Source organism: Hypomesus nipponensis, chromosome 2 (genome assembly GCF_054491055.1).
Source record: "Hypomesus nipponensis isolate SF chromosome 2, ASM5449105v1, whole genome shotgun sequence".
NCBI classification, from domain to species: Eukaryota; Metazoa; Chordata; class Actinopteri; order Osmeriformes; family Osmeridae; genus Hypomesus; species Hypomesus nipponensis.
In genome coordinates, this window is record NC_140362.1 from 8,455,825 (window position 1) to 8,468,363 (window position 12,539).

The 12,539-nt window shown below is 41.7% G+C and overlaps 1 protein-coding gene across 1 annotated transcript in view; it reads left to right on the forward strand.

The window, feature by feature from the left end:
• The window catches only part of LOC146300657 (CUB and sushi domain-containing protein 3-like), a 238,536-nt gene that overhangs the window by 96,319 nt on the left and 129,678 nt on the right, over nucleotides 1-12,539 (forward strand). Inside the window, exon 4 of the mRNA XM_084709773.1 lies at nucleotides 5,600-5,794. Coding sequence (XP_084565899.1) covers nucleotides 5,600-5,794 — 195 coding nt within the window. The remainder of the gene's footprint in view (nucleotides 1-5,599; nucleotides 5,795-12,539) is intronic.

Sequence of the window (12,539 nt, forward strand, 5' to 3'; positions counted from 1 at the left end):
GTAGTAAGGTAAAGAACGAGCTACAAAGTCATTTGGGTTTGTGTGCATGTCATGATGTGCGTCGGGTTGATATAGGGGCCTCATTCTGGTAATTAGTCCCAGACTTCAAAATGTCTTAATCCGGCCCTGATGGTAGGTAAGTAAAAAGGTAAGTAAAAAATAAAATAAAAATTGAAGGAATGGTCACCGGAAAAAGACGTTGACTTAGCTTGCTATTGCGACTTGATCTTGAATTGGTTTATTTCAATGGAACCACAATAATCGTAGCTTTCCAATGATGTATAACATGTGTAGCAGTCAAAAAAATATATTTGTTAGAATTAAGTGTGTCCTAACTGAGGGAGGGGGGGCAGCATTTCTGTATCACGGGCGATACAGAAATGCGATCTCATACATTCCCGTAGCGCCACAATGCATTTCCTTAAGGAAGCTCAGCTTCCATGGACTTCAATGGGGCTGCTGTGAACAGTTGTTTTCAGTGCTTCAAAACTATACCAGAGCCTGTTTAAGGAGAGCCTGCCCACTCCCTACTAAGCCCCATTGTACCGAATTTTGTTGCAGTTCCACCAGAGTTCCACTGGGAGTGATCGTGGTCGAGTGCAAAATGAATGGGAGTCTATGGAGCTAAACGGCTACATTTGTCTCTTTCACCTTATTGTCGTTGAGAAATCTCAGATTTGATTGTAATTTTTGCATGTTCAACATGGATTACAGGTCGAAAGTTGAATGAACGAGTACTTGTGTCCTTTCGATTTCTTACAGGGTAAGTCTTTGTTGCCCATAACACGCTAGCATTCTGTTAACGAATGCTGATTGGTTAGTGAAGGACTGACTACGACCAGAGATCCCGCTTGATGGCACCCAAAGCAGAACCAGAATATCAGAGCATTAGCAACAACATTAGCAAACCAAAACTCTTTCTTGCATGTGTATTGACAGGGAGAGCCTCCTCTGTCAGCTGTGTTGTCGATGCCTCGAGAGAAGAGTGGCAGTAACCAGATCTTGCCGTCAAGCAGTCTCTCGGCCGTACAATGTGTATGACGTCAATGACATTTTAAAAGGCTTTTTAGAACAGAAAGGCGACTTTAAATCTATCCCCCAGCGGTGTGTATTTTTTTGCCTCCCGTTTCAGATTCAGAATTCAAATTACTAGACAAAAAAATTATATCCTGAGAAAAGGATTTTGAGGGGTATAGCTCCATAGACCTCCATTCCTTCTGCACTCGACCGTTAGCGCCCTCATATGGAACTAGAGTCCCAGCTAGAAATTGTACGTTCCAAGAACGTTCCCGTTGGTGTAAAGGATGTAAATATTGGTCTCACTGTGGAGTTCTTTAAAGGGTAGGAGGACATTATTTCGGGGCCTTTCAGGACGTTCTGGGAATGTTTAGGGAACCATTAAAGGACCTTTCCTCTGTATCAATGCTAACCTTTGCAGAACCTTTTAGTGACATATCAAATATTCAGGGGACCAACCTATAATGTGTTTTCGGTCCTTATCCCGTTACCTGAACCGCTATTGAAACAATATTGCTTCATCTTTATAGAAAATGAACACGTATAGGCAACATAAACTTTGATAGACATTTAAGGAGACCACCATGGGCTATTAGCAGTACTGTAGCTACTTGATTCAACCTGGATTTTCGTGTGTGGGTATTAAAATGAAGAGACACAATTCAAGTTAATGATCTTTTATTATCAGACTGGATGTTGATGCCATCAAGATCTTAAAAGAACTCCAACACCGAAAAGAGAGAACAACGGAACAGACAAACATAAGTTTTGCCTACAGTTCCGCGTCTTCCATTGGTCTCCGCCGCCCTCCGACTGCTGAACTTAGAAGAAAAAATTCTGACAAAACTGTTAACTAGTGTTTCGTCAACGAACCTTTATCATTTTATTAATATTGTTGCCATGAAAAACATGTAAAATGAAGCACGGAAGTTTGATGCAAGGGTATGTGAAATCACCAACACGTGACTAAGTAAGGACACGATTTATTGTAAATAGCTAAAACGTCCATTCGCGTCATGAGATTGACTCCGGCCCATGCATTTACAGTAAAGTTTTTGTCCTAAGCAGTGTTGGATGTAACGCGTTACAGTGTAACGCGTTACAGTAGTCAGGCTACTCTTTTGTTAGGTAACGAGTAACGTACTGCAGAGCTGAGCCACGTTCATATCCATTTAAATGCTTGTGGTGTCAGGGGGTGCTGCAGCACCGTCAGCACCCCTAGTTCCTGCGGCCATGGTGCCACCAAGAGCAGGGGTTCTCAAACATTTCAGCCCACGACCCCTAAAATAATAGTGCCAGTGACTCGTGACCCCCACATCCACGTAGGTGGTTTACGTATACGTGGGAGTAAAAATAGGCCCTGGACTTTGATCCAGACCCGCCCACCAGAACTGGCCCCCGTACACGCCACCACAGCTGCCCTGCCCTGCTAATGCATACACATTGAGTTAGATGTGATGCTAGTTTGGAAGGTCAATAGTTAATGCGAGCATGCGTAGCGTGCAATCCAAAAATGTTCAGCTTTTATTTGAGAGCAACATATTTTTTTAGCTTTGTGTAAAATAAACAAAGCTGTTTTTCAATTGGTAAAACTTTGTGCGTAGCAACCCACCGTCTGACTTCAAGTTTAAATGACTTTCCGTTATGTTAAATGACCGAACTACTTGCGGAATGATATAAAATATGTGAATTAGAAGCACAAAACCCATTGCCAATGACGGCGGTCATAAACTTTTCGCAGCAAGGAATATCAAGAAATTACAGACCTGCGAACGCAGACATTTAACCTACATATGGCCCATACAAATCAACAGAACTTTTTGAAACATTTTGAAGAGCCGTATAATAACTACTTTTAAAGGATTTTTGAATGGATGCTAATCTTTAAAAATCTCACTTACCCCCTGGACTGCTTTCATGTACCCCCAGGGGTACGCGTACCCCCGGTTAAGAACCACTGCTCTAAGAGGTTGATGTGACGAGTCTCCGACAAGTCTCACTTACCTCCAATCGAGCCCCCTTGACAGACACCACCCCATCCGGTCAGGGACCCATGCGTGAAGAATGGATAATGGGAAGGTCACTCTGCCCATGCGGACCATCCGAGAAATCTGAATAGTGCAAATAAGGTGGCTTGTGCGTAGTGCAACAGGTGTTGAATGGACTAATAATAGATAATAGTTAAATGTCAATGGAAGCCCTTGGCCTTGTTGAAGATGCCAGTAGCGGATGGAAAGAAACTGTACTTGTGGCGTGAGGTTTTGGTCCTGATGAACCGCAGCTTTCTGCCAGAGGATAGGAGCTGGAACAGAGAGTGTCCAGGGTGGGAGGAGTCGGCCACAATCTTCCTCACTCACCTCAGGGTCCTCGAGGTGTGCAGGTCCTCGAGGGTAGGCAGATTGCAGTCTATCACCTTCTCAGCAGCGCGGATGATACACTGCAGTCTGCTCTTGTCCTTGGCAGTGGCAGCAGCGTACCAGATGGTGAGGGAGGAGGTGAGGAAGGACTCAATTATGGCTGTGTAGAAGTGCACCATCATTGTCTTTGACAGGTTGAATTTCTTCAGCTGCCGTAGGAAGTACATCCTCTGTTGTGCTTAGGTGACCCAATCATTATTGAGTCCCTCCAATGGTCCAGCTCAGATTAGACTGAACATGAGATCACTAGTTGCCTGTGACAACACTTGACAGGGTCAAGGAGTGGGCGACCGAACCACCATTTATAGCTGGCGCATGAGAAGTAAGCTGAGAGGCACTACAACATGGACTGCCGCCATTAGCCCCAAAAAAGACATCACTGATAGTGCAGAGACTCTGTGGGAATTATCTGAAGGGGGCGGAGGGCCCTCCGTGACTCCGCAAGCTTGGCTATCCCGACAGTATTTAATTGAAGCCCCAGGTACGAGAACTGTCAAAGGCCACGGGGCACTCTTCGCTCAGTTGACAACAAAACCCAGCTGGGTGAGGTGATTCACCAGCAAGATTGTGTTCTGCATTGCTGCGACAAGAGGCCTAGCCAGGATTAAGAGATCGTCGAGATACTAGAGGATGCATATTCCCCAACCCAGCGCAAAGGCTCCAGGGCCATCTCTACACACTTAAGAATGTCCTGGGAGCCAGAGCATAGCCGAACGGCAAGCAAGTATGTTTGTACACCTGACCCTCAAAGGCGAAGCGGAAGGCATTTTGGGTGCAACAGCTTGATGGGCACATTGAAATATGTGTCGTTTAAGTCTATGCTGATGCCAAAGTCGCTGTCTTGTACTTAAGTCAAGAGTTGCTTCGTTTTTCAACATGAAAAATGGATGCTTGGCCAACAGCGAGTTTCCAGGTCCCATCCAACGTCTATAAAGCCGAACAATGGATTTTTGGTGTTTCAAAACCCATTGACACTGTATGACTATGTTTAGCTTGTGTTCTGCTCCTCTCTCTTGCCAACCGTCTCTGGAGGAGGGGATCCCTCTCTGAATTGCTCCTCCCAAGGTTTCTTCCATTTTTTCTCCCGTTGGGAGTTTTTCTGGGAGTTTTTCCTTGTCTTCCTTGAGAGTACCCAAATTCACCCTGTGTATCTCATGAGACAGGTAAACAATCCTAAATATGCACACAATATTTCTATCAGACTAGTCCACTTTGTACACTGTAAATATTGGCATTAATCAAAGACAACACATGACATAGCATAACTATCTGTTAATCGGACTTGATGAATACTGGGAATGATAAGAGCAGTCAGCTAACTGATGTCAAACTATGCCTGTAAATATCAAGGAGCTTTCTTATTAAGTTCCCTTGGTTACACATAGAAACACACAATCATATACAAACATACATCATCATCAAGGAAAACAGTTTTTAGTTTTAGTTCCAGGAGAGTCATTAGCTGAAAGCCAGATGGTATAGACCACGATCATGCATACAATTGAGTGCATATGCACCAGATCAAATTGATTGACAGAATGTAATTTCCTTTGAAAGGCATTACATCTTCCTGTTCTTTGTTTTGTTTATACATTATGAGATTAGGCCAATCCAAGTGTGGTGGTAGCCCAAACAAGTCTTCAGTATACTTTAGTATTATTAAACTGTTTTTGTTCATCTCCTTAAATATTTATATTTGCTGCTATATATAATATCGCAAAGAATGTTTAGTAATACGTTTGTTTTATCATACCATATATAAATCTGGATAAATCTGTTGACAGAATGCAGCAGGCCATTTATTGAAATAACTGTTAGATTCAATACGTATCACGATACTGGCTTCAAAATACAATACACATCACGATATTTTGAACAACATAAACAAATTTAAGTCAAATAACAGATTTATTTCCAAAATACTTTAAATAACTTTCTTTGTACATACAACTTAGTTAACACAGATCAAGCAATTTCTGCAAATGCAGTGAATGCATTTGTGACACAGGTGCAGAATAGGTCACATGTTGGTAGTTAAACCAATAAGATAAAACAGACGTCATATTGAAGATTTTCTTTTGCATTGCGATGGTTTGTGGTACAATATATCGATATACCCCTAGTCGAAAAGTACCTGTAGTTTACTTTTTGTTGTCCCTCCGCAGAGCTGAAGAGCAGTTCTTGTGGGAACCCAGGGGTTCCTAATAAAGGCATTCTGAACGGGACACAGTTCAACATCGGGGACAAGATTTGCTACAGGTGTGTGACGGGCTATGTCCTGGATGGACACTCGCAACTCACCTGCCTCAGTAATGGGGCCAACGTGGCTGTGTGGGACTTTCCCGTCCCCATCTGCAGAGGTGAGAGATTTATAAGAATTATAGACTCAAATTCATAAGCAGTCATTTTTGGTGTGTTTACATTTTATTTAAATTTGTTCTTTATAAACTAGTCTGTATATAAGGTTGAAGACACTAAGATAGCGGGCTTATCTTGCTAGTGTTCTTGCCTCCTACAGCTATCAGAGCTAACCCTGCTGACATTGAATATTTTTAATGCCAACACAGGTTTGTTTTGCAAAGCCTCCACAAAGTTTCATGCAGTAGCAAAAGCAAATTGTGTTTAAAGAGTGTTGCAATATAGATGTTCTCATTTTTCAGCTAACAAATGTTCTCTTGGCTGAATATTTTTCTTAATGGAAAATGTGTAAAATGCATCTTTATCAGAGCTTAACAGATATAATTAGCCATCAGGAAAAAAAATATAAATATATATTCGTGCCACCCCAAAAAAAAAACAAGTGCTGTGATCAATCGGTGAAATTGGTGAGATTGTGCTTGAAGTTGCATATTTGTTGTGCATCCTTGCTCCCCAAATTATTCAATAATTCCACCCATTTGATCAACACAGTCCCACCGACTTACAAGTGCACCAGCAATACAAATTAATGCCCATTTTGACTATTCCATTTCATGTCACATGACAATAGTGGGTAAACAGTACCCCGTTGCCTCTGCGATTCAACATATACCCATGATTACAGTCAAGCTAACGAGAAGAGGGTCTTGGGCGGATTTTAATATCCTCACATTTTATTAGTGCTGTCAGTTGAACGCGTTATTAGCGGCGTTAACGCAAACCCAAATTAACGGCGTCAATGTTTTTTATCGCGCGATTAACGTTCCTTTTGGCCTAGCCAAAATTTGTAGTTTTTTTTCACATGCTGTTGCAACAACTACTGACGTTAGAAAAACTACAACACCACACCAGATCTAGCTAGACCGGAAACAAAACAACAGGCATGCCAGACATACTTGTTTGGGATTGCAAGCCGCCTAAAGAGTAGTAGGCTAACTTTACGTTTTGAGTGGATGGCGAGCGTGAGACGCCGAAATGGATGCCAATAAGATTCTGAATGGAAAGTTTACTATAAAAAAGTTGCCAAATGGTTCCATCGACAAAACCAAATTGATGTGTGTGTTTTGTCGTTGTGAACTGAGCTTATATAGCAGCACGTCCAGTCTGAAATACCACTTGATGGCCAAGCACACAGCTGATGCGAATTCTCTGCCCCCTTGCACGAAGCAATCTGATCCACTTTTCCATGTTGATAAAAGCATTAAAATGAGAAAAGTAAAAAGTAAGAGAAAAAGTAACGGGACAAAAAGAAATCAAGGGACATTTAGAATAGATAAAAATGTGCGATTAATTACATTTAACACTAAATACTTTTGCCTAAGTAGCATACTAATTTGCTACATTCTTCGATAGCCAAACAAATGTCCTGGTGCACGTAACTCTGCCAGGTGATTACATTTTGTACTTCTGTCGATCAATTTAATATTTCTTGTTAGTTAGCCTACTGCAACCAATCAGCGCTGAAGTGTTGTACCTACCCTTTCCGTTCAGAGTTAATGTAATGTGTTTTTGAGTTAATGTAATGTTGTTTTCCATTTGAGGGAGCGTGTTTTTGTATTGAGGGGAGGTGAACCAGTCATCCGATTTGGGGGGAGTTGACTCGTATTCGGGCGGAGTGTTTTCATTTGGGGGATGTACTCATATTAGGGGGGGTGTTTTGCACTTCAGAGCCACCGTAGGTTTCTCATGGTCAAGTGAACGCACTCAGTGGTGTAGTAGAACAAAACAGTACCGGCATTAGCATAGTAGTTAGTAGGGATATTAGCAGCATCTGCAGAATAGTAGGCCTAGTTGTAGTAGTGGCATAAGATATAGCAGTATCAGTAGTGGTAGTAGTTGTGTTGTGGTGCTCTAACAGTGCGTTCACACTGCAGCGACGCGATGCGAGCGACAACATGTTTTCCATTCATTTTCTATGTAGCCAGGCGAATCGCTTGCGTGGTGCATTGTGGGTAGCGAGGCGACGCGACAGAGTTGAGATTTTCTCAAATTTAAGCAAATGAGGAGCGATTTTCGCTAGCGATGGCCAATCGGAGTGTTTTCTTGTTTCTCGTAACGTAGCAACCATGGCAAACATTTCTAGCTTTCTAGGTTTCAAGGTGGAGGAGAAACTAATCGTTTGTGTGGCTGCTTACCCAGTCCTGTACGATACATAGCTGTATTCGTACAGAGATGTTAATTTAAAAAAAACGAAGTATGGTGCAAGGTTGCCGAAGTTGTTGGTGCTTGTACTTTCTAATTCAGTTTAGTGACATTACCTAACTTAGTTCTGTGGTAACTACTGTAGCTAGCTAGCCCGGCTGGAACTCCCTATCGTATCGACAGATTAGCAGAGACTTTGAGTAATATAATAAAACGTTTTATACACGTCAACGTGTATGTCTATTTAACAGTTTTGTATTTTGTATACAAGTTGTATTTTGATCGATGCTGCGAGTACGTAAACCCAGTCTGCACACTTGGCCATTACAACTACAACAGTGACTTTAGAAAACTACATTCTAAATGAATCTGTTTGAAACGCCCCCGAGCGTGGTGAACTGTGGGAAGGCTAGTGATGTTACGCTCGATACCGTGCTCACGAAGCTGTATCGACCTTTCGAAACAATTTGTACCAATACAAACGTGTCGAGCGTAGCTTCATATGGCCAAAAACCACGTGATCAGAGTCGAAGTGTTGAAGTGTGTTGACGTCCGAAGCATCGAACGTCACACGAGCAGCTGAGACAAACAGCGTTTATTTCTAACGCTTACAAGACATCAGACATCACTAATATTTGTAGGTTATAAAGAGGAGACATAAGCCTATTTCAGGACACTACATTCAATGACAGAACCAGAGATACAGGTAGATTGCCAGAGCTAGATAGACAGAGACAGATACAAATATGAGATAGTAGGTGTACATAAGCACATAGCCTACATCTTTCTCTAGTTTTACCAGCCTTCAAATGTGGTCATCCCTTTCCCGGTTGCAAAAGCATGTTTCAAAACATTACCCGCTAGCTTACATTATCATCTAGTAATATATTCTTTTAGCATATACTTCTACTAAAACGGGGTGAGGGGATGCGATCTCACTACATTTGAGTGAGGGGTTGCGCTCTTACCACGAAGCCATACACAGTTGAGGAATATGTGTAATTAATGTTATAAGAACCCTAAAAATAAATATCATAAACTTAAAGTAGCCTAGCAAAGACGTTACGTTGTTTATAATACAACAAGATATATGATAACATATTTTTGACACTTGCAAATCGAAACATTTGTCACATAACCTTAATTTATCAAATCGTCAATGACGATTATGAGACTGACGTCTCGAGGACTTGACGTCACTTGAGTCCTTCCATCGCTTGATACAGTCGCCATACCATAAACTGACCAGCAGATGTCCCTATGGAGAAGATGTATCGAACGCTTCGAAAAAGCGATACTTATTCGAGACAATTGTGTCAAATAGCTCGTTGCTTCGAAAAGCTTCGTTTCCCCCATCACTAGGGAAGGCGAGCGATGGCAAACGATTTGCGTTGCTGCAGTGTGAACGCACCTTAAGTCTTTTTATGAGACGAGTTGACTGAATACCTTGTCTTGTGTCTCCACTAATCAGCTAATACCAATCACCTGTATAAGAGACTGGCGCGTGTTTGTGTGGTTGCCACGGTGATGGTGCAGCTATGGCTGCTCATGCGCTGAGGGCAGAGAATACCAGAAATGTAGCTAGAATCCACACCTCAAACAAGTTAACCTAGACGCAAAACTGTACGTCCAATCCAAAAAATAAGGATATTTTCCGAGACCAAAGACTCTGCCAAAAACAGAGATGTCCATTTAAAGTCAGTGCGGTCAGAATTACGACCCTACCGGCAGTTTCTAAATCTGGTTACATTTAGTCATTTAGCAGACGCTCTTATCCAGAGCAACTTACAGTTGTTTTTGGTTTCGAATTTGTCACCAGATTTGCATTGGGCGAGAGTTGGACGCTGTCTCGCTTTCGTGTGGCTCTGAACAAATGTGCAAGTCTGTTGGATTCCACACACAACTGTCTATGACCAGCACAAAATTGCCTATCTATTGGTAGGTAAAGCTGAAAATATATAGCGGTCGTGGCCTGAAAATGCTGAATTTCTTGATAGCTTAACGGTTTTAATAGCTAAAGATTTGAAGGCGCTGAAAGGTGGCGCGGAAGAAATAGAATAAGAAGTTTAAGAGGATTGAGAGGATTTGAAAAAAAAAACTATTGGAAAACCATGTAAAAAATATAGCTGCAAGCAGCAATGTGGTGGCCAAGCAGTCAAATGACCCCTAAAACACTTAAGAAATCCTCAGAACAGGGTTCCGAGGGCATGCAGCAAGTTTGGTGTGAATCCATCGAAGATTTGCTGAGATACGACCCAACTTCCTGTTTGCTGGCTTAATTGCACATTTTGACTCCCTGTACCGGGCAAACGGTTCTGAAAATCAAAAAATCATGTGAAACCCTTTGTGAGGCTTGGTCTGAAGATGCTCTCTGCCAAATTTGGTGAAGATTGGACAACATGTGTAGGAGGAGTAAAGAAAAAACGTTTTTCAATGAATTCAAAATGGCGGCCGGATCAATTCGGCTATTATCACAAGGTATCATGTATCACATAGGGGATGTCCCAACATATCATGAGTAAAGGAATCAGTTAATAAAAGCAAACAAATCAACAGTTATTGGCCAAAACACATTTTTGCTTCCTGCGGCCACGCCCAGTGATCACATGACACCAAACTAATTGGACAGCCTCAGAAGAGGGTTCCGAGTCATCATATTAAGTTTGGTGTTGATTTCTCAAAGATTAGCTGAGATATGACCCAACTTCCTGTTTGGTTGCTTTGTTGCCGATTTTGATTGGCTGTACCGGACAAACGGTTTTGAAAATCGAATATCCTTTGATAACTTCTGTGAGGGTTGGTCTGATGATAATGTGTGCCAATTCTGGGGAAGATTTGAAAAAAATAAAAGTAGTTGAAGCGAAAAAACGTGTTTCCTTAAAATTCAAAATGGTGGAAAATCTATATAACCGGAAATTGACGTCATAGGGTGTGTTGGACTCGTCTTATACCAGGGAATCCAATGGTACCTCATTTTTGAAAATCGGTCATACGGTTCAAAAGTTACGTGTGTAAACACAAGTCCAACTTTGACCAGTTGGTGGCGCTAGAGTGCTCCAATGAGAGACATGAAACTTGGTGAATATAAAGAGGGGACTGTGCTTAATAAGTGTGCCAAATTTCACAACTTTTTACCATACGGTTCTAGGGGCTGCCATAGACTCCAATGACAGAAGAAGTGTAATAATAATAATAAATATAACTGCAAGCAGTAATGGCGGATTCCTCCAAACACTGCGAACCATTGAAAAATGTTTATTTTTGACAAATTGTAACTGTATAGAAAAATGTATGCTGCAGAATTACCAATGGCATACCAAATCTGAAATGCAATACCATCAAGATCCACAAGGGCCTTTATTTCAAGCCAGTAAGTGAAGGAAGGGGGCTTGGTGAGCTTATCCATTCCAGAAAGCCTTGTATCTTTATGCATTAAGGCGTGGCCTGTAGCGCCACCTATGGGTAATGGTGGGCCATTTGTGGTGTGGTAGTTACTCTTGGCCTATACTATTAATGTTTCAGGATTTTAAAAACTTTTTACCATTGCATATAAAATCGGAAATGCAATACCAACAGGATCCACATGGGCTTTGGGTAAAGTGTGGTAGTTACTCTTGGCCTGTACTGTCAATGTGTCAGGATTTGGAGACCTTTTTACTATTGCATACAAAGTAGGAAATGCAATGACACCAAGGTCCTCAAGGGCCTATGCTGATATTCAAGGAATGAGTGGGGGCTTGGTCAGCCCACACAGTCCTGATATGTTGCGTGTGTGTCTTGCCAAGCCCGCGCGTGTCAAGGGAAGAATGAGTGTCTGAGAATTTGGAGCATGCGCGGGGAGGAGCAGGGGACACATTTCATTGTAAATTTCCCTAGAAATTAGCCAAGCATGCATGTTTCAAAGATTCACCAAAAATCGACCTTTCATCTTAGAGTCAACTTTTTCTCAGATTTGTGTACTAAACATTCTCAAGAGTCTTCATATGAACTTGTTTGACTGGCTTACGTGTAAAGCATTGCGAACCATTGAAAAATGTATATTCTTGACAAATTGTAACTGTATAGAAAAATCAATGCTGCAGAATTTCCAATGGGATACCAAATCTGAAATGCAATAACATCAACATCCACAAGGGCCTTTATTTCAAGCCAAGAAGTGAAGCGCTTTAATCTTCACAAGAAGTGAAGTGCTTTGTGCTTTAGGGCGTGGCCTGTAGCGACACCTATTGGTAATGGTGGGCCATTTGTGGTGTGGTAGTTACTCTTGGCCTATACTATCAATGTTTCAGGATGTTTTTAACTTTTTACCATTGCATACAAAATCGGAAATGCAATACCAACAAGATCCACATGGGCTTTTGTTAAAGTGTTGTTGTTACTCTTGGCCTTTACTATCAATGTTTCAGGATTTGGATAACTTTTTACCATGGCAAACAAAATCTGAAATGCAATACCATCAAGATCCACATGGCCTTTGCAAAAGACCAAGGAACACTCTCCTGAAATGTTGCGTGTGCGTCTTGCCAAGCCCGCGCGTGTGTCAAG